At 37.5% G+C, this 27,624-nt stretch overlaps 1 protein-coding gene across 13 annotated transcripts in view; it reads right to left on the bottom strand.

The window, feature by feature from the left end:
• Positions 1-1,500: 1,500 nt before the first annotated feature.
• The window catches only part of Mhcl (Myosin heavy chain-like), a 113,304-nt gene continuing 87,180 nt past the window's right edge, over positions 1,501-27,624 (bottom strand). For 5 of the 13 annotated variants that reach the window (XR_015537245.1, XR_015537241.1, XR_015537248.1 and 2 more), the window contains 18 exons: positions 26,847-26,966; positions 25,991-26,239; positions 25,162-25,316; positions 24,027-24,150; positions 23,615-23,764; positions 22,627-22,792; positions 21,671-21,924; positions 20,454-20,651; positions 19,893-20,153; positions 17,091-17,416; positions 15,625-15,756; positions 10,275-10,511; positions 6,194-9,549; positions 5,827-5,900; positions 5,328-5,439; positions 5,091-5,175; positions 3,234-4,395; positions 1,501-2,055 (listed from right to left, as the gene is read on the bottom strand). Coding sequence is in view for 3 of the 13 variants with exons in the window: in XM_022069989.2 (XP_021925681.2) it covers positions 14,077-14,143; positions 15,625-15,756; positions 17,091-17,416; positions 19,893-20,153; positions 20,454-20,651; positions 21,671-21,924; positions 22,627-22,792; positions 23,615-23,764; positions 24,027-24,150; positions 25,162-25,316; positions 25,991-26,239; positions 26,847-26,966 (2,202 nt within the window). In the remaining 10 variants the exon portion in view is untranslated. Of the gene's footprint in view, positions 2,056-3,233; positions 4,396-5,090; positions 5,176-5,327; positions 5,440-5,826; positions 5,901-6,193; positions 9,550-10,274; positions 10,512-13,465; positions 14,144-15,592; positions 15,757-17,090; positions 17,417-19,892; positions 20,154-20,453; positions 20,652-21,670; positions 21,925-22,626; positions 22,793-23,614; positions 23,765-24,026; positions 24,151-25,161; positions 25,317-25,990; positions 26,240-26,846; positions 26,967-27,624 lie in introns of those variants that run through there. The other 8 variants (XM_022069990.2, XM_087356472.1, XR_015537246.1 and 5 more) reach the window with 7 other exon arrangements.

The following is a 27,624-nucleotide window of genomic DNA, read 5'->3' as shown; positions in this document are numbered from 1 at the left end:
TCAGGTAACAGGCCAGTGACAAGCTCTTGTGAACACAGTAATGAACCTTCAGGTTCCATAAAATGTGGGGAATTTCTTGAGTGCCTGAGAAACTTAACTCCTCGCTTCTCAGAAGGTCCCGGGCTCCATGAATTAATTAAGGTTACAACTCCTGCTTCATTCTCTGTTCTTTTCCATTTTTAATTCCTAAGAGCATTAAATTTACATGTTTTCACATACAAAACTCTTTTATTTTTTGTACTTTTTAATATATACATCAGCCAAAGTTCAGCACTTTTCAATTCTCATCTGAACCAACACATCTTAGACAGTTTCTGAATACACATTCTGAACTCATATTCCTCAGCGTTCTTTGTAATGTCATACATATGAAAAAATTTATTCTTCACTAAAAAGCACACACACACCCTGATATCTTTTCCATCACTTCAAGTAATTTACAACGGTGAAGGCTGGAGAAACTTACTCCTCTTAACTTTGACTAATCCCTAATCTCAACTCACAAAATCCCTAGGCACAAAACTGTTCATGTACAAAGGCAGAAATGGCACAGTGAAAACTCTTTAATTACTATTTGACATTAATTAGTTTACTGCTGAAAAATTGTGTTTCAAAACTGATACCCAGAACAATTGGGAAAGCGCCCTAACTTCTCTCTCTCTATTCGTAGCATACTTTCTTAATGCCATTCATTCTCTATTATATTCTACTCTACTTATCAGACATCACATCTCATTTAATTGTTATTCAGTACCTACCTTCCCAAATGTACTTCACTTCAAAGGAGCAATATTTATCACTCGCCACCTACAAAAGGACAGATTTTTAGGATACGTTGCACGACTCTTACCACATTACACTTCAACATCAAAACAACAATGCTGTAACAATGAACATTACAAGGCATTTCAAAGTTTACACTTGGCACAATACTAAACATACAACAATTATGCATTACAGACTCATATTAAAATCACTGAAACATGTTTACATATTTACAGCCTACTACATCTTTGTTAACAAACTTCCTTAATGCCATTCATTCTGCATAATATTCCAATCTGTGTATCCATCATCATTTCACATTTATTTTGTATTCATTACATATCACTTTCTCTTTCTTCCCTTACATCATCAAATGCAGTGCACTTCAAGTGAGCAATTGTTGTCATTCATCACTAACATAAGGACAGAACTTTAGGATAGGTTGCATAACTCTCACCACACTAAACCTGAGATTCAAAATGGCAGTGCCGTAACAATGGGCACTACAAGAAATTTCAAAGTTTCTTCTCAAATCCCAGCAGCAGCACATGTACATTGCAGACTACAATTAGAATCTCTGAAACATTTACGTACTTACTGCCATACAGGTTCCCCTACTTCAATGCCTTATGTCATGATTAAAAAGAAGGCAATTTATGCCACCTCCAGGATGAGACGGTTACATTTTGGCAAACAAGGTACTACAAAATTCTTGTGATTAACATACAGATAGTCTCATTTTGTGCTGAATTACACATCAAAACATCAGCAATATTTAATCTCACAGTTGAATATACACATTTTCACAAGTAGCAGTACAAACCAGCACATAAGTGACACACACATTTCAAAATAAAACACAGAAACACAACCTTTTTAAAATACAGTATACAGGGCCAAGTTCCTGACTCTTTACACAAGCAAAACACATTACATCGCTTTATACACATTGTAACATGAAACATCACTATCAGTAAGTTATTCCAGATACAGGAAATTATTTCAGACAATACACTTATACATCATTTTAGTATTACGCCAAATTCAGTCACATATCACCCACCTCAGCTTACAGAGAACATATTTGTACATAAGTCATTTTGACCGTTACAGCAAATTGATTCCCGTATCACCCATCTTCATTTATGAAGAACAAAGTGAACATGAGCGATTGCTTAATATAATGGAGCAGCTCAACTTCATACTCTTCATGGAGCAAGTTGAAACAGCAACATCAAAATGTCTTCCTGGGATATAAGATATCTCTTCACCAGAACGCACAACTGGCAGCTGAAACAATCCGGCAAGAAACAACGGCAGTTTTCAAAATCAAATACAAACGCTTCTTATCGCAAAGGTAACGTGTATCGCGCTCAACGTAGCATAGGCACGGATTAAGGTATACAAATCGCATTACCCATCTGCAGGATCACCGCGACATCTTTCCAAAACAAACTCATCCGCACAAAGTGCCCAACACAATCCAGAAGCGCAATACGTCCTTTCTCAACATGCACTTCGATGCTCGTGTGCGAGAGTACTTCAAGCCCCCCACAAAACAATTTCTTCAGAATTTCAATAAATACATTCTAGCACAAATTTCAGAGTACACAAAACTGCAGAAATATAAATATTGTTTCAGTTTATCAATAGCAAATGGCACATTCGTAATTTATGTTCACACATGATCTACCTACACACAACCAACAATTCTGCATCATGCAATTCAAATTAGCACAAATCATGCTATTCACTACTACTTCAACTGCATGCACTACTACTACACCAATAAACTAAATTCATGCAGAAATGGTCACAGCAAGAAAGACTTCATCAGTTACTCTTAGCCACATAAAACAATCCATGAATTATATTTCTTGATATGCAATCATGAAACTGATGACTTACTCAACACGGTTGTGTCACTTTTTGATTAAAACTTTGCTGCTCTGTGGGTCCTTAAGTAATTACTTCTTCTCATTCAACATTTTCAGTTGCTTCAAACACATATATGGAATTTTATGACATAATGGCCGGTCCCTATCAAAGTGGAAACGATTACAAACGAGGCAGTGATTACGTCATTCAATGTAGTGTAATGGCATTTCAACCAGAGACCTATTAAAACCATTAAATTAACGAACAGCCCTCTTCCAGGCCACTGCGTAGTTCAAATACTAATATTCTCTAATCATGCAAGCATCAAATTAAAATATAAATATCGCTTTACAACACCTACTGCAGAATGATGAATGCTAACATCACGTCCATATAGTAAGGACAGCAATAATATAATTGGGCAACACCAAAATAATTCAAGACTATGTTTGATGAATGTGCAACATAAATCAGTTTCCATTAAACAACTAAGAAATACTATTGTCAAAAAAGTAAGTATCCTAAAATTAATGTAATGATGTAGACGATATGTTTAAGATTTATCTCTATATTAAACTTTGCGTGTGTACCTTCAATATTTCATTACTTCTTACGACAGGTCCATTGCTCTGCCCAAACAGAGCTCTCCAGTTGTCCCTATTCTCGGCTTCTCGCTTTAATTCCTGGAACGTCATCTTCTTTCCTTGTTTAAGGTCGTCGGTTAGCTGTATCAGTCTTCTTCCTAGTCCTCTCTTTCCTTCAACCTGGCCTTCGGTGATATCACTCAGTAATCCATTCCTTCTCATAATATGTCCCAGCCAGTTAGCTTTTTACCAGATGAAAATTGCAATGGTTTCAATAATCTGTTAAAACTACAAGTTGCGAGTTTACAACCTTATCAGTTGTAAAAGGTTGAGAAGTACAAGATACGCGCCATGCCTAATGGCTAATTCTCCATGAAAATTGGTGAATTCATTTGACTCCTGCAAGAGGGACAAACGCAGACTTCGCAGTGAACATGTAAGCCTCCTTTGTTTCTTTTCTGTGCCTGTAAGGAATGTGAGCTAACACGATACCAGTAATTGAGGGGATAGAATGAAATCTCAGGATACACGTAGCAGATACATAAACACTACAATGTCACATACCACAATATGTAGCTCAGTCACAAGCTGGACCACCAGTTTCATTCCCTCCAGAAGCGTGACCCATTTCACTTCTTACCAAAAGCTTCTTCTCAGGGCAAGTTGGTTAGGGCCTGCAGCTGACCCCTCAACTCCAAGTTGCGCAGGAGTAAAGAATGTCTCATCTTCAACGTCAGACGAACAGGCAATTATGTTCCTCCAAAATGTTTGCAGACTTCATGAATGGTTTAACACAACACATAAAACCACCACATGACACAAAATCAGGGCTCAATTCTTGCACCCAAGCTGTGACACTTGGCCTTCACTTCTCTTTCACATCACAGATTATATTCTTCAGTCATTCACTGGTCTTCAGTCACCCGTTGTCCACTTGCATTATGCCCTGAACGTTGACTACCTGCCATTGGACAGCTTGGTCATCACTCATCTTTTTCTGCCCCGTTACATCCGTGACATCTGCGATGTCTGAACCATAGACAACTTGAAGTGCCCAATATGCAACTGCTGCCACCATGCCTCACACCCATAGGAACTCCACGACTGCACGAACCACATCTCGAGACGATGTTTCAAGGTGGGTGGCCCTTCTCTGTGGACACTGTCCCTGGAATTAGGAATATTTATGCAAGAAATTCTTCTTTGTGCATTGTATTATATAAAATATTGGTAAAAGATAGTTTGCCGGTGAAAATTCCAATATTAGAAAGTACAGGCATGACTAAAGGAAAACAAATATAATAATTAATCCAAGTACCTGAGAAGATATTATGAACATTATTAGTGAAAATTATTTCGATTATTTATGGTGTATGTATCAGTTTCATGAAACATACGCAAATACAGCAATAGGTTTAGTAATATTAAAATTCCTTCTTGGTCTTCCTCCATTATTTTCTCGCGGTGGAAACCAACCCAACACTTCGTTCACACATAGTTTGGACAAGTCTGTAACACATCAGTTATTTTGACTTTATACCAGAACAAACAGAGTAGCTAAACTAGTACCCTTTCTCTGATCACACGCTTTTGAATTTTATCTCGCATTGGTAGCAGTACTGATCTTAAGAGAAGGCAATTTTAGTACTAAACACTTGAACTCAGTCATTAATGCAGGAGATGCAACAAGAACACACATTTATGTCCTATGTTTCTCCTTATGATACTAGAAATACACATGAATGTCAGGTGTAACAAAGTTGTTCCTGCATTTATTTTAGGATGGATGTCACCTAAAAACATCTTCAATAACTACACAACCTTCATTGATACACTATATTTTGTATGAACCGGGGATAATACCAGTAATTATTCATGATGCAATGATGCATGAACCTGCTCATGAGACGCTGTCGAGACGGGTAGCCGTGTTCTGCCGACTCTGTCCCTGAAATTTAAAACAGAGAAAACAATCTGAGAAATTGAAAGCATTGCTATTGAAAACTATTTTAATTATTTATGAAATATTGTTAAATTTCATGAAACATTAAAAAGAAACATGTGCTCATTAATATTAAAATTCTCCACCCATCCACTGACCTTCCAGTCGTCTCCCTGCCACTATCCTGGACCTCTTCTATCTCTCCACCTCTTGATGGTCTTCCTGGTAGCAAACAACCCAGCACTTCCTTCAGACATACATTGGATATGGCTGTAACATATCAATTGGTTTGTCTCCATGAACGGAATTTTTCAAAACTAATTCCTCTCCTCTTATTACAGGCTTTGGGATTTTGTCTTCACTTGAAACTATGGCTGATCACCAAGAAAGCAATTTTAACTTATTACACTTACTCCTAACTACTTGAATGTGTCCTTCATTCAGGCGACAAGACAAAAATACTTGTGGCACTAGAAATAAAGCATCCTTTACATCAGACCATTGAATGGTGAGTATACCAAACATTTTTGTAAGTTTCAAACTTTTCTTTGTAGCTAAACTGAGTTTATTGATACACTACATTTGATAAGAATTTCGTATACTAAAAGAATGTCTCCTAAAGTTAAATCACAGGCTTAAGTGATTTCTATACATTACCCACGTACTGTCTCACTTTCTATGCCTTTTATGGTTGCTATGGCATTTGAGTAGCTGATTTTGAATGACTGCCTCTGGAAGAAAAAATTTAATTCATCACAATATGTCCTTTACACACAGGAACACTACCTAAGGTGGGAATCTGAATTCATGCTTTAAAAAAGGCCCACGGGGAATGAAATGTGAATAGTACTAATTTAGGACCACCTACAAAAATGATCTACCAGGCGATCTCTACTTTCTTCACACATCCTGCTTCAGAATCTCCCACTGACTCCAAAGGCTTTCAAACTCTTTTTTTTTTTGAGCGGGGGGGGGGGCTCATTGCACAAGCAAATCCACTTCATGTTCCACTATGCACACTCACCAGTCACTTCTGATTGGTTGCCTCTTCCTAGCAGACAGGCCCCACCATCATTCGCAAATACCCATCAACATGGCCTGATGTCGGAATCCCTGAAATACTTTTAAAACAGCCCCAGGCAAAGAATATGTCCTGTGTGCGTCAATACAGCAGCTTTAGTATGACAGCTTGGAGCACAAAAAATATAAAATGCATAAAAGGATACAAATAACAAGACAACGTCAAAATGAAATACACTCAATATAAATAAGGGAACATTTTCATAGTAAGAATATAATTAATATCAATTTTACTCTCTATCACATTTAATTAACAGGGAATTAAAGAAGCAAGAAATGCAATATGAACATGCAATGAATATACCATATCAAAATATTGGAATATAAACAAACAATACACATAAAAAATAACACAGTTAAATAAACAATACATGCAACAAAATATACAACAAATTTTAATACATATTTATGTACAGAACAGCAGAACACAGAATGCCCTGAAAGCAAATGATAATGGCCCGATGGCATGTTTGCACTGAAACACATGAACACAAGAATTAGATCAGGTTTCTTCGAAGCCTTGTAGTAAAAAGTACTGTAACCTCTCTTCTCTAGTATCTCATGGCTCCCTCCAACATCAAGGCTCTCTGCCCCACATTCTGGAACAAAAATTACACTCATCACAGAAATCATCCCACTTCGTATTCCACCAGGCATGCTCATTTTCCTGCCACTTCAGACTCGTTGCCTTGTAAACGCCAATAAATGTGGCCGGCCTATGAGGGAACTCCTGAAATCAAGGTTTTAAAACACTCCCAGACAAACATATCTCGTGTGCATCGAGATATTAGCCTTAAGATGAAACTAGTGTTATAATTGGCATGAAATAATACAACAGACTCAGCACACGCATATCAAATTCACAACGAAGGAAGAAAAACATCAAAATGAAGTACACTCAACATATGCATGCAATATAAATAAGCCCAGCATTTACATGGTAAGAATATAATTAATGTCAACTTCAATTAATTTTACTTTGTATCACAATTAATGGGAATTAGAGAAGCAAGAAATGCAATGTGAACATACAAAAAAATTAGGATTGAAATAATAAGTGTACAAATAACAGCGTAATAAATAAGACGCACAACAAATTTGAATACAAATTTAAGTGCACAACAGCAGATCACAGAATTCCCAGAAAGCAAATGATAATGGCCCGATGGCATGTTTGCACTGAAACACATGAACACAAGAATTAGATCAGGTTTCTTCGAAGCCTCGTAGTAAAAAGTACTGTAACCTCTCTTCTCTAGTATTTCATGGCTACCTGAAACTTCAAAGCTCCTGCATAACATTCTGAAGCAAAAATTATACTCGTCAAGAGAAATCAACCCACTTCGTATTCCACCAGGCATGCTCATTTTCCTGCCACTTTAGACTCGTTGCCTTGTAAACGCCAATAAATGTGGCCGGCCTATGAGGGAACTCCTGAAATCAAGGTTTTAAAACACTCCCAGACAAACATATCTCGTGTGCATCGCGATATTAGCCTCAAGATGAAACTAGTGTTATAATTGGCATGAAATAATACAACAGAATCAGCACACGCATATCAAATTCACAACAAAGGAAGAAAAACATCAAAATGAAGTACACTCAACATATGCATGCAATATAAATAAGCCGAACATTTGCACTGTAAGAATATAATTAATGTCAATTTTAATTAATTTTACTTTGTATCACAATTAATGGGGAATTAGAGAAGCAAGAAATGCAATGTGAACATACAAAAAAATTAGGATTGAAATAATAAGTGTACAAATAACAGCACAATAAATAAGACGCACAACAAATTTTAATACACATTTAAGTGCACAACAGCAGAACACAGAATTCCCAGCAAGCAAATGATAATGGCCCGACGGCATGTTTGCACTGAAACACATGAACGCAAGAATTAGATCAGGTTTCTTCGACGCCTCGTAGTAACAAGTACTGTAACCTTTCTTCTCTAGTATTTCATGGCTCCCTGAAACTTCAAAGCTCCTGCATAACATTCTGAAGCAAAAATTACACTCGTCACAGAAACAGGTCACTTTGCATTCCACCTGGCATGCTCATTTCCCTCTCAATTCAGATTGGTTGCCTCTTCCCAGCAGATGGAAATACATCAACAGGCAGATGTGGTACAGATTACATATCTGCAATGGACACAGAGACCAGTCAAAGCCATGGCACCAATATTGCACATTCAAGGTTTTCTTAAAAGAAGCCCTTCTATTTGATTTCCCACACACGCAATAGAGTTTCAGCTCCGAGGATGGCCGTACCACTAGAATTATGCGTCCTTCCGCACTCCTTCCCCTCCTAATGTACCTCCATTTTCAACATTGTTGCATTTCCTGTAATGTAATTATAAGTAAGAATGCAATACTAGGTTTACTTCCAATAAAATTCCTACAACATAAAATCTTGCAATGCAAGGAAACTCATTCCTCCTTGCACTCTAGTCTTCTTGACATGGTCCTTAATAAAGCACATGGCCAAAAAAACAAATCCAGTGGGTCTAGAATCATCCATGAAATGATTCATTATGTGACAAAACAATTGCCTCGTGATGCCATCAACCTATTGACACGAAACAAAGAAAATATTCATACCCTCTCAACAATCAATAGGTAACAAAAAGGCCACTGGTCAAAACGTCATTCAGAACGGACAATGCCCACGCACTTGCAGCTTCGAACTAATGGATGTGCAATTTGATACTTTGGTGTGTAACAAAATCCACTTGATCAACCCTGTGAAAACAGCAGAAGGCAGATAAAGTTCTAATGAAGCACATAAAAAACACAGATAATCACATCATTAGAAAGTTGGCAACTTCTTTTCAACAAACATGCGGCATTCATATACTTTTGTGAAAATTCAAATGTACTGATTAATTCTTCTCAGCCAAAACAGTCAAGTCATTACTTTGAAATCCAGAATACATGCATGACATAATATTGACAATGCATTGATTTTGTTATGAATTATTACTTTGGTTTATAGGTTACAATTTTCTAGTTTACGAGTTCGATTATACTAATAATACCGTAATGTGTGTGCAATATATTATTGTTGAATATGTAATGCTGCTTTCATGACATCATGATGATATATCTTTAGATACATCAGAAATATACTAATTCTTATGCCTTCAAAAGAAGCCTAGTACATTTGCAACACATTTGACACACTGATAACATCAAATCGTCCCTTACCTCTCGACTGATTGTGATTCTTACACTAACACACTGCAAACAGCCCATCAATCATCCCCCGCCTCTAACAGTGGTGTTCCTTCCCCTGCACACACAGGAAAGGAAACTTATTCGATGGAGGAAACTTTGAGGGGAAGACAATCCACAGCATCCCTATCATGTAGATGTTTCCACTTCTCGGTCCTCATCAGTTTTCTCACAAAAGCAACTTTAGTACCAAAATCTTTTGCTTTATATTCAATGAGCATAGGAAACATATTCCAATTACTGTATCCTTTCACATTTTCTATTTCAAATCAATTTTTGTCACTGTTGCTGTTGTAATGCCACTTAACCTGGAACACTTCACTTGCATGGAAATCACAGTGGTAATTGTGCCAATATTCTTTATCAGTTAATTTAAAACCTGAAAGAGTCTTACATGATACATGTTTGACATTATTACTACAAACACAACAAGGATAATGAGAAAAACATCAAATAAACAATATGCACTATTTAGACACTATAAAATATGGAGAATTAACACATTTTAATGTAAGACTATAGTAAACAGCAATTTAACCATAAGTTTTAAAACAAATTATAATAAGATTTAAGAAGTACAATACAAACATTAATGTAACAAATGGGCCCATTTGCAATAATTAAAATAACACACACACACACACACACACACATACAATTAAATATAAATAAATCACATAGCAACATGAAGTGCAAAAGCGTAAAAAATACCTAAATGTAGCCATTTCACTCACTACAACCAATGTCAATATGCTTGTAAGTACATAACAGCAGTGCACTTACCGAAGAAAGCAAACATTATGACCTGATGATGGCATGTGCTGAAATGCGTAAATGATAAAGACTGCATTTCACCATCCTTAATAACACACCTGCTTTCATGGATATAGTATATTCAATGAGAATATTACGTCTCCTCAAATTCAATCAGACGTCTTTGAAGTATATGAATAACTCGTGTACTCATCTTTTCTCAAGTATATCACGACCCCTTTCAAAGCCAAGGCTCTGTATAACATTCTGAAACAAAAATTAAACTCATCACAGAAACAAATCCAGTCTTCCACCCCACGTGAGGCATACGATCAATTCTTGTGTCTCTCCACAAGTAACAGAAATGAGCAAGTAGTCACCCACACAGCACTACGCGACTGAAGGTCATGAATGTGACAGGGCGCTGCCTGGTGCACCAAACCATCTGCTTCCTTCGATCCAAAAGACGTGAAATTTGCAACACCTTCGAAAGATTTGGATCCTAACTTTGTACTGTGATTTGGTCCTCCGTTCAGGACCCGAAACGTCTGTTTTCTACGTCGTTATTTCCAGAGCAGCCTCCTGTAGCAGCGTCTAATGGAGCTGCGTGTTTCTGTTTACGGTATTTGCGTTTCGACCCAGTATTTTAGCAGCTGACATGTCCAATTCAGACTTTACGGATAGCGGATTCTGAAGCAAAGTTTAACACCCATTTTGATAATTACCGTGGCCGAGACTATTCTTAACTGCAAACGCATACGACAATGAGATTACACGGTTCGCACTGCGGGTTCCGATTAAACAGATTTTAATAGGGCTAACTACATTAAATCAATCGTCGCTTTACGAAATTATTCTCAGACTAACTTTAATAACGATGCGCGTACCCTTCATCCGAAAGCGAACTCACCCGGAATCTTTCGACAGATTAATTAACTCTCCTGATGCCTCCCCCATTTCCCTCACCATCTTTACTTCAGTCCCCACAAAATGCGCTTTAATCTATCTGGATACCTTGGAATGAATTATGCCAAAGTAAAGGATTAAGGGGAAAACATGTGTTTTCCTATTGCGTTTTGGACTTAATTCTACGTTGTTTACTTTTTTTGTAGCGTACTTAATCATCGTTTTATTTCTGGTGTAAATACATTTTATTTCGGGCAATAAGATGGCTGATTTCTAATTGTTTTGGTATTTCGGAAACGTAACCCCCTCCCCAATTATAACACTGCTTTTATGGGTAAACAGCGACACGCTTTAAGATCGTCTGAAGGTTCCTTAGAGTGGAGACTGCCTGAAATTTCATCGATATTCTGAATCCAACGAGAATGCTGTATAATACACGTGTCCTAACTGAATAATCGGCTATATTGAAGTTTATAAATCACGGACGTACTGTCCCATTGTATGCCCCATTCTAACTGCAAAGTAACCAGGGCCTGATCTATTACGTCGCAATCCAGTTGGGATCTCACTCAGACCTCGTCTGCGTAGGAAGTCGGCCTTGAGAGAAAAAATGGATCGAATTGCGTACGAAATTCATTCCACGATAATTGAAACTGTTGTCGTCCTTTTTTAATAATTAGGCACAGTAATAATTTATTTCGCTTCTGTGGCAATTAATTACTATTCCAAACAAAAATTATGTGGGCTACAGAACGTAATGTTTAAAGACAGAAAAATGACCAACACCCAGCGATTTGGCTTCAGAAGAACAAGCCCGAAGTCCGTAGCTAAGCTCGACATATTCTAACCTAACACGGTTAACCTCGTGTACAGCTAATGAATAAAACTTCTAGTTCAATAAAAAAGGGTCGGCGAATTCCTTGACTGCTAAGCTACCATCAGCTTATGCAGAACGGCTCTGTACCATATATTTAGTTAATATTCGGAAATAATGAAACTATTAGTAAATCTACAAATATAAAATTCAATAAAAGCTCCGCATGGACTGGCCTTCCATTTTACTCTGAAAGGAAATTGCTCTGCATTTCTACGCATCAGCTTACCTCGTCACAGCAACGCCGGAAACAAAGTGAAAGGGCGTTCTTTTCTCGAAGAACCACTGACGTAATTAAATGAATGTAGTGGGGGAGTGAGGGGTTAGGGGTGGAAGTAAAGAACAGGTTGTGGGCCAAGAAGAAGCAAACACAGGCAGAAGTATGAGGATGTACAGGGTGTCTACAAGGTTTAGTTCCCAATTTTTACATTTGTGTTTTTTCTAGTTTGTGGATGAGCGTTCTCAGCAGCATTTACAAAATCTTGGTCACCAGAGGCTCACACAAGCAACGCAAGAAATACTTGACTGTCCCACACTTGAGGTGGATGTCCAATTTCGACAAGCTGAAACTCCTTTACCTGGTAAAAATTGTTTCCCGTATGCCTACCATTCTATAACGTTATTTTCTGCTTCTGTTACAAGATTACTAGCAACGTAAGCAAACGTAACTGTAGGAAGTTATGCAGAGATTCCTACTAGTTATCTGCGCTACTTCATTCCGGTGCTGCACACTAGTACCCAAATCCTTCATTATGATTTAATATCCCGTCTTATATTCTGAATATCTAGAGCAGTGTGTCACTGCACCACATCCAGCCTGAGACCGCTTGTAACCAGACCCACAAAATGATTTATTAGTTTGTTACTAGTTACATATTTATTAGTTATTCGTTTTCCTTATTTTGAAAGATTTTTTTCCTGTCTGCTTCTATTCAAAAGAGTTTTTGTTGTTTTTTGGAAATTTTTGGAATTTCTTTAGGTTTCTTAGAGTTTTCCCCCAACAGCAAATGATACAAAATGATAGAAAATGTTGGAAAATTAAACAAAAGAGTGCTCTATTATAACAGAATTTTTCTTAGGGTTTCGCCCCCCAACACAATAATCCAACATTTAATATTAGCTTAAACTGCCGAGCTGGTGCTATGCTGCAATCTGAAAACATGGAATAAATGGGGATTCGAACACAGAACAACATTAAACACACTTACAACTAAGCACTAGTACCTTAACCACTACGCTACCGAGCTCATGCCAGTTCAAGTTTTAAAACTTCCTTATATCTAATATTTTGTATAGTTACCTTATGAGAAAGTTTTAAACAACATTATGACGTCATGTCTCGTGGTCTAGGGGTTAAGGCGCTGGGCTGATGAGTTTAGGGTTCGGTTAGGCGGTGGTTCGAATCCGCAAACATGCAATATTATTTAATTTATAGTCTTGCTATCAATGAAATCATTTTTTAATTTATTGATAAATTATATTGTACATAATAATACATAAGAGCAGGCAATGAAAATAGATTTAAACACACACAAACATAAATGATTGGAACAAAATAATTTTTTATAATCCCTTCGATACCAAACTTATTACCATATAGAAGGTAGTAAAAGATGCAATCTTCCATCCTCAGTTTTTCTCCTTATGAACTATTAGCTTTAATGTATTCCTGGGAACATAATACATGGTCTACACAATATTCTTAGAGAGAGCTGTATTTTGTGATATGTCACAAATGGTGAAGTAATTTTAAACTGTAAGTAACTTGTGTAAATATATAGATCAAACTAAGCTGTGGTGATATATGACTTCAGACAATGCATATACATGAAGGTGATACAGTATTGTACTGAATTAGTTTAGTCCTTATACACAGCCTTTTTAAATAAATGAGCCAATAATGATGAACCTAGGAATGCCACAAGTGTTGATCTGTACAAAACATGTCTGATTGGGAAATAATTGATATAATAATGAGAAATAGTCTGAACCTCAATGCATTACATGTGTGAACAGACAGTTGTGTAACATCCTATTTTAACATTGTACATTTCATGCAAAAGAGTCCTGTGATTCATTTTTCACATTTTTGCACAGCTTTGTAGCACTTTTTAGAGATCTGTAAAGAAAAAACAAATTTACTCCATCAATGATGACTTAGTACTCAGCTAAAGCTGCTATGACTGAATAAGGCATAATTCAAGGAGCTATGTAATCACACTTCCAGAAACTTTGTTCTCCTGGCCAGCTACCATTCAATACTGATTGTAAAAGAATGTTCATATCTGTGAATGAAATATACAGTGCTCTCATCTCAGTAAGCTCTCTGGTCTAGATTATGTTTATTTCACACAAAAACTAAAACCCTTACCATGTAATTTCTTTGTAAAGTGTAAAATTGTTCAAGCAAACTTTTATACTATAGGACAGAAAAGTTTAAATAATTTACTGAATATTTTCTTTCATAAAACAGCAAGCTTATCTTCTCAAGCTTCCTGTATTTGACTACATTACTATTTTCTGGAACAGTATGCTTCACTCATTTATCAGGTATACTTTAAAATATTCTCCACTGAATTTGAAGGCAATGTCCCCAAGAGTTAAGTAAGCATTATGTCATGCAGATGTATGGTAAGTGGAGGTATAGCTCCAAATATTAGCCTTGGCAGCAGATGAAGGTGAGTGGCTAGCTTCATGCCCTGCTCACTTTACCCCCTCCCCTCAAGCAACTTTACAACTGAGGAAAGAATCCCAGTATCATTGGATACAAGGCTGGTTGAGCTGAAATCTCTGCTCCTACCAGGAATTGAACCCCAAGTCATCCAGGTCACAGCTTAGTCACTATGTAGATAATAAAAATGTGGAAATCAAAATAATCAACACACCACATTAGTCTTCAATTTTTTTTGGAAAAACAGAATTTTTCACATATTGGCACTGACTCCTTTTATTTGAAGATGATATTTTTCTGTGATGTTCAAAATAATCCATGCCATACCAAAGTCATTATCTCATCCAAATGACTAGGTACATTTAATATCTCAGTGATGTAATATGCATCTGAAACCATTCCAGTTACTTTTATGGTATCAAATTTCATGCACTGCATTTCTGTGAAATCAAGATGAAGCCTTTACTTTTAATTCAACACATACAGTATTTGAGATGAAGCTACAATGTGCTGCCTAACAGAACTGTTGCTGACTTTATTGTTAACAGTGGAATCCAAGATTGCACAACTCAAGAGAAAAGCCTGTCTTGCTAGAATTTGTATGCCATAAATCCTTCTGGTTCAACATACAGTTCCGTGGAAAGTAATCAGCACTTATGCATGCAGGTATGGCACAGTAATTGGCTGTGATCAATTTAAATAAATGCAACTGAGGGCTCATTAATTAGGTTGTTCCTGTTTAGAAATGTGATTGTCCCCATAAAATTTAGGAAACAGTGATCTAATGTTACAACTTCTCTATTCATTATAAATTTTTTTACTCATTTCTCCTTTTGTTTATATGTTAATAAGACAAAATAATTGTGTTACCTTTCCCACAAACATGTCCATGCTCACCTTGAACATTCCATTCAGAGGCTACCTCTTACCTGGATGAAATGTCTAGTTCTAATGCTGTTCGAACCCGTGGAGTTGAATTTGCAGTGCTTGACACCAAAGGCATCTTGTGATTGGACAAGAATGTATTAATGGATTCATCTGAACAATCACTGTCTTGATCACTGTAAACAAACATTACATAAATTAGGACTGTCAAAGCCCAAAATCTCCCAAAACTGTACATAATGCCACTAATGACCTTGGTCCTTCTACAGATGCATAAAAATAAAAGAATAATATTACTGCACTGGCATCTCAGATGGAGGTACTGTATCAGCTATTGATTATGTGGATGATGATAATGTAGGTAGAACATTGGTGGAAAAATAACATCAAAGTACTTGGAGAAAATACTATACCAATGCAATTTTTTTCATCTATAAATCCCGCAATGATTTAACTCGAATCAAACCCAGATCTTCACTGTGAAAAAGCCAATCTCTATTTAACAGAGATGAAACATGGTTGAACTTTACCAGGTTTTACAAGATTGTACCAGCACACAGCAAGTCTGGAATATGTGGTACAGTGAAATCTATATCCATCATTCCCCGAACTATCGTTTTCCTGGATGCATCGTCCGTTTTGTTTGGTCCTTGATACGTCCCATATAAAATAATGTTACATTTTCTCGATTCTATCGTTCCTCGAACTGTCGTTTTATCGCATCAATCGTTCAAAAATCTTAGTCCTGGCCCACAATTTTCCCGCACTGATCGTTTCTGAGAAATTATAACGAAATTTAGGAGATGTTTTTAGAATTTAAAATGGTCGTTTTAGAGATAAATTAACAGAAAGACGCACAACAAGCTTGTCACATCCACGTCCGACGCCATCGATGAGTCTTGTGACAAACGCAATAGGGGCCGGGAAACGGTGAGGAGGGGGAAGATGACAAATACAAGCCCGAAGCTGTGCCGAGTTTTGCCGAAGCACATGCCGCATTGGTGAAACAGTGAATTCATTCTTTTATGCGCACAATATTTTTGAAGGTGATGGGGAAAACGTTTTGAACATTGAAAGGGCTCTGTTTCGCCTAAAACGTAAAGTTATCCATTAAAGACTTTTTTTTGGCAATAAGTAACTTTGAAACAGGTTTTATGTGAATTATTTTGTGTATGCAAAAGAAAAACGCACTATTTTAATTTATTCTCATTTTTAATGCTTTCCCGCAACTGCCGTTTTCCCGTATTCTTCGTTTTTATGTCTCTCCCCCGTCAATAACAATGTATCGAGGTTTCACTGTATAATGGTTTTGCAATATCTAAGATACAGGTCCTTGTGCTATGTAGTATTCTGGCTGAGTCAACATTTCAGATGAGCTTACTGTCTTCATCATTAGTATAACAACCCAAAAAATCATGTACATTCAAACTACTGTAGAAGCCTCAAATTTGACATGATTTGCCAAGCCTGTGTTTGATTTAATCCTGTATGAACATTTTACATGCCACACCTGTCTGTGTGATCACTGCCACTACAGTCTTCTAGTTCACCCTGGATGGCTGATTGTAAGTCTTGGATTCTAGTAAGTGCAAGACGCAGATCTCCCCTTGCAGCCACTGCCTCTGCCTCAGCAGACTCAAGCCGTTTTTCAAGATCTTTCCGCCTCTGAGCTGCTTCAGATTCACGAGCCTGTCCCGCTGATGCTGCCTCCTTCAGTTCACGTACTGTGCGCTGCAGTTTCCGTGCAGCATCCTGTGCAGTCTGTTCCTTGGTCCGTGCCATTACTGCCTCTCCTTGCAACTTTTCTGTTGTCTCCTTCAGTCGTGAGATCTGGACCTGTTGAATACGTCAAAGAAGCAGATTGAAAAGTCCACTTATTACAAGCGGGCATTTTGCATTCATTAAGTGGAATTACGTGCAAGAGTGAGAATACTTGGTTCTATATAGGTCATACAAATATTTATACACTCTTGTGATGACCTATAAAACAAAGGCAATATGGACTGGGCATATTAACTCAGAGGTAAGTCATCGGACATACAAGAGAGATATCAGGATTAAATACCGACCGCAATATGAGCTCTGCTGGATTAAATTTTCATGATTTTACTACATCTCTTCAATTAATGCATTCAAATAGGCCATGAATGCTTCAATCTATGTATTGTATCATGGCAAGGAATGAGGAAAACTACAACTCATCTGGATAACTTGTTTCTTGGCCAACATCTGAACCAGCTCTAAAATCAAACTGATTAATTATCACTGAACTGGTTCAGCATAAGTGTGGAGATTCATCCATTCCTTTTGCATTTATAATTTTGCTTTGCATTCTTTGCACAAAGTGAATGCACAGACCTACTTGAAAAGGCATGTCCAGCTGTCATGTGTATTCTGATTAAATACAGTTTCAAAGTCTACACTATTCATTCTGATATAAAACACATTTCAATATCGTGAATATTTAAACAGAAGGAAAAACAATTTCTGACTCTATACAATGTGACATCTGTAATGAGAATAGCTTTGCTAAAATGGATTTGTGTCTGCATAAATTGAAAAATAAGGCCAATAAGGTACAAAAATTCACTAAAGAATGCACACTCCAAATTGAAGTTAATATCACATTCTATGATATTAACAGAACTCTACTGATACTCATTGTACCAACATTTTACTATAATCCCAAATTTTATAAATAGTTATCACAAAATATTAGCTCAAATATGAAAAGTATTCATCAGCAACAGCAGAATTAAAATTTGAAGGAAACATATCAAAGATTGTTCAGCCAGGTACTACAAAGGAAGTTCATATTTGACTTGGACTTTTATTTTTCCAGACATCTACAGGATTTATACACAACTGAAACCATGTTTACTTTTCCATGTATTGTCCTAGATTTGCAATACATTTGGTCCACCTTTTGCATAACTTGCAGATTCCAGCAATGAAGAACACTTTTGGCCATCTTTATTGGTATTAATCCATTGGCCTCCCAGGTGCTATTTAAGTGATCCAAACAGGTGAGAATCACATGGGGACAAATCGGAACTGTGCAAAGGATGAGGCAGCACCACCCACCCTCATTCATCACAAACATCACCTGCCTGCCATCTGTGCAGAACGCTGAATAACATATCATGAAGGATAAAGAACCTTCACCCCATAATGGGGTTGGCAACTAATCCTAGGATTGATATATATATATATATATATATATAATATGTGTGAATAATTATGTGCTTTCAGGTACTGATGGTAGACTTAAGTCTGTCTTTGAATAGATCACAGCTGTAGGCAACTTTCTACCTGCACCTTGTCTTGGTGGTGGGGCATGAGTACCTCAGTGACCCCAAGAGCTATGCTGGCAGTAGCATAGCTACTGGTAGGGCCTCCCTAGCCAGATTGGTCGAGGGGGAGAGGTCAGACTAAGACAGGTATCTGCCTTAGCCGTGCCTATACCCGGCCGCCGGAAGGCAAAGGCGTGTAAGCTGAAGCCCCGGCGAGTAGGAGGGCGCGGCGGTGTGCGCGGAAGGGTCAGGGCGCGAGCCCGCCTGGAGCCGCTGCCGGTGCAGATCTTGGTGGTAGTAGCAAAACCTTGCACCGTAAAAAGGAAGATGTTTCGAAACCTCAATCAAAGACTCGGACAGAATGAACCTAACAATAGGACCGAAAGGAAGAGGAGAATTGAGGAGGCCATGGACCAAATACGGACCAGAGAGCCACAGAAGAAAAATTAGGCAACTTTCATTGTTTCTCTCTAACAAAAAGTCAACGCACAAGACCATGGTTCACTGCTATGATAAGGTGTGCTGGATGTTGAAAGTCTGTTACCTGTTCAAGGCCTTCTTTAAATAAATGAAAAACAGGGTGTGAAAGGAGTGCTTCCCCATACTGTAATTAAAGAAACTGATGGATATCAGATGCCTTTTCACCTTTGTTACACATAAATCTAATGGTAATACAGTGTACATTACAGCACAGATCAACTTAATCCATCACCTCCCACCATGATGGATAGACTGATCAATGTTAGAGGAAACAAAACACTACCTCCATTGTAGGTAGCTCACATACCAAAGCTTATTTTCAGAACAGTGAAACTACAGCTCTTGATAAGCTGTCTGGAGAAATAAAAGTCCAGGCCAAATTTGAACCCCCTCATAAAAGACATCAAAGAGAATAGAAGCAGCTGGCAAGAAACAACAAGAAAAGATTATTGAAAGACAGAATAGATTACAAACTTTTCAGCCACAAACCTGTATACAACAAAAATTACATTAGAATAAGATAACAAGTAACAACAGACCTCCATCCTGGCTCGTGTGGTCTGCTCCAAATCCAGCCTAGATTCCAGTTCTTTGGTGCGTAGTTCTAATCTTCGCTGTGCCAGGGAAGAGCTGGGATCTCCCTGAGTCTCGATGCTTTCAAGACGAGATGACAGTTCAGCCAGCTGCTCCTTGAGGGCAGCACGTTCACTCTCCAGCTCTGCTACAAGACTTGCTTGTTCTTGCAGAGCCATTTGGTCCATGGATAACTGCTGGACTGCTACACGGTATTTCTTCAGGACCTACAACCACCAGCAATGGAACACATTATTTGAGGCTATATGATGGTTAACGTGTTACTGAATTATTATATATTATTGACTTATGATATGGTAGACACAGATGATATAGATATTGGAAAATATGATTACTATCTATTGAAGCAATTCTCAAATGTTGTCAGACTGATAATCAAGTACAGTCACCTGTTATTGATAACCACCTATAAGACAACATGGTGTCATGGTCCAGATGACTTTACTCTAGCTAGACAGTGAGTTATCCTGAAACTACTATGCATCAATACATAAATTCTGTACTACCTCTGCTAATTCCTCTTCATTCTCCTCTAGTTGTGTGCGGATATCGGAGCGTTCCCTCGTGGCAGCTGCTGCTCTCTCCTCTGCCTCTGCCCTGAGTCGCTGTGCCTCATCCAGCTGGGCCTGACCTTCAGCCAGCTCCATCTCAGCACTCTGGCGAGCCTTCACCGCAGCTGCTCGTGCACACTCCAAGTCCTCCAGCTATAACACAGTAGCAATGTCAAGCCTTGATCTTCAGAGATATTTTTTGTGCCTCTAATTACTAAAGCCTTGACTGTTTGGATCACATCCCCTTTATATGATACGGTTATTCAATAAGACTATATTTTGCCAAAAAAACAGGTTCCTATAGTGGTAATGCCATACATTTCTATTTGGGAGGCAACCAGCTTTAGTTTCAGCAATATTACAGCAATCCTGACATTCTTCCTAGTTTTTCTCAGACACTCTAGTAATATTTCAGGATTGTACCTTGAAATTAGGTCACAACCACCTCCCTCCAAATCCGTACTCTCCATTCATGGCCATCTTCACATATCATTCATTAGAAGCTATACAACCTATATAGTTAAGATGAACACAAACTTAAACCAAAAGACATCCTATTATGTATCAACATGTAATGCTTTGTAGAGAGGTCATGTCCATCACACCAAATTTTTAAATAGCAGCCAATTAACCATTCAACCATCCTCATTTTGTTTTTATACTGCCTCTACTCAAAGAATGCTTATCCTCTCTCTTGTGCCTTCTTATAAGGAGTGAAAAATTTTGCAAGGGTGGAGGAACCCACAGGGTAATCTTGGTGTGGGGGTAAAGTAAAGATTAAATGAATAGTTGCTTCTGTGTCTAAGCATTAAGCCATGGGATGTGGAAGCAAACCTATATTCTGGACCAACGCTAGATGGAGTTGGTGGTCGGCTTCCATACCCTCTCCTTTAACCTCCCTTGATACTCACCCAATTGAAATCTCACTGTTGGCAAAGATAAAAATGAAAGGAATGAACTCTGACCATCCAGCCTACAGGCAGTCACAAACAAACAAAGAAACTAACTAACTAACTCAAAATTTAAAACATTTCTTATATTCAGTTTGTCACAGGCAAGAAATCTGAAGCACAGAAAAATATGCTGCACCTGGAAAGCTGATATCTTTGCTCTTACACCTTCAGGTTCTCACAGCTACTCTGCCACGTGAAAGTAACAGAAATCTCACGTACCTGGTTTCTCAGCTGACGGAGAATTGCCTTCCCAGGAGAATCACCTCTGGATCGTTCCAGTTGTGTTTGTGCATCACGTAATAAGGCCTTAGTACGCCGCAAATCCTTGCGTAGCCTGTGTAACTGATCCTCATCTGTGGCACGGCTAGCACGACCTGCCTCCTCTAATGCCCCCAGTCGTCGTTCTAACTCATGTTTCTCTTTCACTAGCTGTGTCCTCTCTTCATGCTCACTCTCCAGCTGTGCCTCTAAGGCTGCAATATCACATGTTTCCTCAAATAAGTCTCAGCAATTTCCATTTCATCAAAATCTCTCAACATAACACAAAATCCCACATTTAATGTGATTATTTTTAGTTAAAGCACTGCATCATGGACAATACACATTATATTTTATATGAACATGCTGCCTCCTTTTCTATGGTCAACAAAACCAAAATAATACAACGTGCAATCAAATGAGAAGACCTCAAAATTCACATCAAATTTGAATTTGTTCTGTGTAATTCTAAAAATCCAAGAATCACATATCATCAATAAATGTCAGCAAAGGCCAACAGTATTAAAAGTGTAAGATCTGGAATTGCTCGATTGCTTTCAGTCAAACAGAGATAAAAATAAAATTTCACAAAAATGTATTTCATAACATGGTAGCTCTTTATGGTAATGGTTGCTACCACTTGCTAAACCCCCAAACTAAAGGACCATCCCTTATTGGCTGTCAGCAACTGCTTATTTATTATATTCACAGCTACATCCCCTATTTGGATGCCACCTCCTCTTTCTGCAACCAGAAGACATGTCACACTTCAGAATTAGAACTGTAAAAAGGCATAAATTTACTGATTCCTTCCTTGTTTTCCCATCTCCTATCCTTCATTTTTTTTGGAGATTCAAAACTGAACACCAAACTTGAAATGCAATATTTCTTGTTCAGTAACTTATAGCAGTACCTACCTTTGACCTTCTTGTGAGCATTGCAACGGATGTCTTCAAGTTCTTCATCTCGTTGAGCTACTTCCCTACGGTTCTCCTTGCGCTGCTGCTCCAAACTCATCTCAAGACGCAGTTTTGCCTGCTCCAAGAGCTGCACTTGCCCAGCAAGATCATCCAGTTCCTCTTCCTACACAACATCAAACATAAACATAATAAAAATTTGAGGTTCTCATGGCAGTAAGTATGAAGATGATGTCTTCTCGGTTGTAGCACCACGTAGTCTGGTAGAAGTTCTCCAGTGTTTCAGAAGTCCTTGCTGCCTCTGTCAACAGGATGATGGAGGCAGCAATGACCTCTGAAACACTGGTAAACTTCTATCAGACTACGTGGTGCTACAACTCAGAAGGCAGCCATCTTTGTAAAAGTAGTTTCTTATGAAATTTCAGTTCCAGCAATAAGATGTTTGGTATGCATAACAAATCACTGTAACACACAAATTATAAGGAAATGTTTTTTAGCTTTTGTACCTACATATAATTTTAAAAAATATTTTCTGGGGATGCTTAAGACAAAATTTGGAACTAAATGAAAAGACATAACTAATGGGTGGAATAAATTCCTTATTAAGCAGCTTCAAAATTTGTACTTTTCGCCAAACATTAAGGTCATGAAATCAAGCAAGCCAAAATGTATGGGAAAATAGGATGCATGAGAAAAAAGTATACAAAATTTTGCTAACAAAACATGAGGATGCAAGGCTTTTGTGAGATGCAGGTGAATGAGAAATTAATTCTAAAGGTTTTAAACATGCAAGTGAAAGGAAATGCCCAAGAGGGAGGCCAATAACAGGTTATGAAGGATGCCACATAGAATGAAGAAAGATGGTGGGAATGAACTGAGGAAGAAGTGTGGGAATGACCTCATGGGACTCACACTTCTCTCAGCAACTTTAATGCATGTATACATTTTACTATGTCTCTCGTTAGATCCTAAAATATAGCAGACTTACCTGTTCCTTCAGCTTTTTGTCCATTTCATGTTTTGTTTTCTTGAGATGAGCAACCTCCTCTTCAGTCTTGCCTCCAAATGTAAGTTCATCAAGCTCTTGAGCCAGGGTTGCCACCTTCTCTTCCTTCAGTTCTAGTTCCAGGTGAACAGCCTGCATCAATATTGCAGTTTAGTAAGTTTGTTTGTTCTTGGTACATATGACCTTACAGAGTAAAACTTTAATTTGAGTAACAATGACTAAAATGCCAATTAAAATCCGAAGTAACACTGTTAAAATTTCAGAACAGTAGTCAGTATTTTGAAGGTGCAGTTTGGAAAGACCATAGCTTATGCTGAAGGATGAGAGCTAATTTTCTTAACTCCAACATGTTTTAATATGACCTGGGAACAACCTGTGTTCTTGCGAGACTTACACTAAGATTCTGTTCGAGTGAGTATTTCTCTGCAGTAATCAGCTCCTTTTCCCGTGATATCCGGTCCTTCTGTTGCTTTTCCTGGCGCAATTCATCATGCAGTAACTGGAGTTCTGAATCAAACCTGACATAGAAAACACTCTGTTAATAATGCCAGAATTTGGAAGTACCTATCAATGTGAATAACCATTGAACTTAATGGAGAATATCAAATCAAGAATTTAATGTGTCTTACTGATGGACACTTTATGAACTGCATGAAAATTGTAACAACAAGAATTAAACCTGATACTGAAAGATTTATCAAGCAGAAGCAGTGTCAAATATCTTACCAATGACTGAATTTCTTGAAGAAAATTATAGAGTAATATGTGAAACTGTTTGTAATCATATGTTAGTAATGCTTTTAATAATTTTCCACAGACTTTCAATTAATTGTCTTCATTTATAACCTGGTGGCCAGAGAGTTACTAAACAAAAAAATATCCATGTGGACTTAAGTCTTGAAATGTTATTAATACCTGATCTAGAACTGCACTATTTTGTAGACAGTGATTTGTAATACCATTAATGGATATATTCCAGTGTTTGTTAAATGAACACTAATCTGAACACCAAATAAGCTTCCCACTGTTTTATGGTAAGGGGTATGAATGTTATGCCACATAAAAGAAAGATACAAATTTAAATTTGTTTTATTATGTTTATCATATTTTAGTTTTATTCTTTTAACTGCAGAAGATAAGCTTGGGGACCTGAAACCCTCACTTTAGTCCCATTTTTACACTGAATTCAGTCAAGTGTTTGTCAGAGGTGAAGCCTCAACTTGAAAATGCAATAATATGGGATGCCCAGTCAAATCCATCACACACCTTACAAGAGCTGATTAACAAGCATGGGAACAGAAGTGGAATGATTACTGGCACGGAAAACTAAAGTAAATAGAGAGGGCCTGCCCTACTGCTACTATTCATCATGGATTACCTTGGGACTCAACCACGGATAACTACTGTCAGAGCCAACATCTGTCTCAGCTGTAACATGATCAATATGAACCTAATCTCAACAATTACTTTGTCATATGGTAGCAATAATATTAATAACAATAATAACAAATGGAAAGGCATGCATTTACTTTCTCTGTTTCTTCTCCAGAAGGTGGTTCCGAGAACTCTGTTCCTCTAGGAGAAGTCGTAAATCATTAGTCTCTGTAGTGAGTTTCTGGACTTTCCGTTTCCACTGTCCCACAACCTGTCGTTGTTCTTCCACTTCCTCATATGCATCAGCCAACTGCAAAGAATATAAACATGTACTCTTCTTACCGTAATTCTTTCACAACACTGAAACTTACACTGCATTCATTCTATTATAATTAAAGTAAACCCTTAAATATCTATTTTTATAATCTACCTGTCCTATGGAACTTATATAAGTATGAAGTAAAAATGTAATTAAAACATTTGCAAAGCTCAAAAACACTTTTGAAGAAGCCACCATTCAAAGCACTTCTGACAGGACAATAACATGTTCTGGTATACAGATAAAACTTGGAAGCCCTAACCCATTGCCCAACACATTTAAGAACAAACTTCTACAGATTAATTTCTACAGGGACTGTTTAAGCTCATTCTGTTCTTACCTCCTGAGCATGATGATCTGTAGCAATGAATTGTGAAGACACTGTATTAAACATGCAATAAACCTGGTAAATGTTTTGAATAAATTCTTTTATCTCTTGAACACTGTCAGAGGTACCAAAGGGCTCAAGCTGAGCATTTACAAAGTTAAAGAATGTTCTCAGGTAGTATTTCTATTGATGCTAATAGAAAATATTTAGGATGATTATTTTGTCTAAAATAAAAGTTTCATCATTTGTAATATCCTTTTGCATACAATTCCCACACTACCTTGTACTCTGCCTTTCCAGAACCTGGGATTAAAATGCAAAGTGACTGTCCACCTACCTTCTTCTCAAGCTGCTTCTTGAGGCCAACAAGTTGCTCCAGGTCATCTTCATGTTGCTGCTGTAGACGGCGACGGGTGAATTCTAATTCTCGTACTGTTCGCTCATACCGCTGCTTGTACACACCCGCGTCCTCTTCGCCCTCACCATCTTCATCTGAACCTACTCTGCCATTCACATCTGCAGCCCTCATATACAGTAACTCCATCTCCAGTCGCTCAGTAGTTTGTTGAAGATTTCTGTTTTCACACTGAATATTAAACATACAACACATAAATATCAAAACAGAAATCAATGAGAGGTTTCCACATTACAAATAATAATACCTACGTCATTAATGTGCCTAAAATGTCTGAAATCTGTATTCTGTTCTATAAATTTTCAGAATAATTCTAATAACTTGCTATCTTTTTAAAGAACAAGAAAGTTTTCACTTTATATTTTGATTAACTGATTACCAAATATTTTCTCTCATTTTTTTACTGTATATATGATGTTATAATATTCCAATGACTTACAAAAGGACCATTATCATTATTAAAAAAATTCAAGACTTTCTATCATGAATTTACTGAAACACATGACATACATGTTGCTGTGAGTTGTGGCTTATGGCACCAGTCTCTGATCATCCTGGCCTTTGCCTGCCTCTCTAGGGTCAAAGTAGAAATCCAAAATTCTGATTGACACACCGAAAGTGGAGTTCTCATTTTTCTACTGATAACAGGACAATACTGAATACAATGATGGCCTGTGGTAGAAACCTACAGTTGACAATAGATATACACCATGAGGGCAGGGCCTGTAAATGAAGCTGGGACAAGAAAACAAGACAACGAACAGGAATAGTTACTCACCTGTACATCCTGCAGCTCCTTCTCCAGCCTCAACCGATCGGCTGTCTCAGCCTCCAGTCGCTCCGTGGCAAGTGTTGAGGTAGAATGTTCCTCTGCCAAATCAGCTGTGATCTCACTTAGCTGCACACAGGAGCAACATCAACAAAAACATGCAGTAGTTAGTAAGCGCCATCACACACTTAATACAGAACTGTCCCTCTCACAGTTCAAACCTGTTAAGATTGTTATGACCGCAATATAAAACTTTCTGAAAGTCTGGGCTTTATTTTTAGGCTATAATTTAGTGTTTTTCTAACAGCAGCACAATATGCTCATGTGGGAGAAAAGTATTATGCTTTTTACAATTTGATACAGATAATTTTACTCACATAGCATTTCAAATAATTTAAAATAAAAAATGGAAAGGTATGTTACAATGGAATTTTCCAAATCAGTTCTTTGCAATTTTGTACACATCACTGACCAAGACATTCAGCTAGTTCTGATTCAAATAAACTGTTGCAAAATTAATTACACTTTAGATTTTAAAAGCAAAATATTACAACCCAGTGGCTGTCACTCCTGCTTCATACACAAGGCATCATGAGTTAAAATCTCAGCTCACAGACTAGCGACTGATCTGCAGTACCAATATCAAATTTTGCCTAACAAGATTCATGGAAAATAGAATAGAATTCATGCTACCCATCATCCCCCAACTTTTTTCAGGTACAATGCTGAATTATTTCTTCTCCTTTGTAAATATATAAATTATGTCAAAACATAAGCTTCTTTTAAA

This window comes from Zootermopsis nevadensis, unplaced genomic scaffold (genome assembly GCF_977971745.1).
Source record: "Zootermopsis nevadensis isolate Lab colony 2312 unplaced genomic scaffold, Znev_1.0 Znev_ptg000027l, whole genome shotgun sequence".
NCBI classification, from domain to species: domain Eukaryota; kingdom Metazoa; phylum Arthropoda; class Insecta; order Blattodea; family Termopsidae; genus Zootermopsis; species Zootermopsis nevadensis.
Note: the sequence above shows the minus strand (reverse complement) of the source record. Positions and strands in the feature narration are given on the sequence as shown.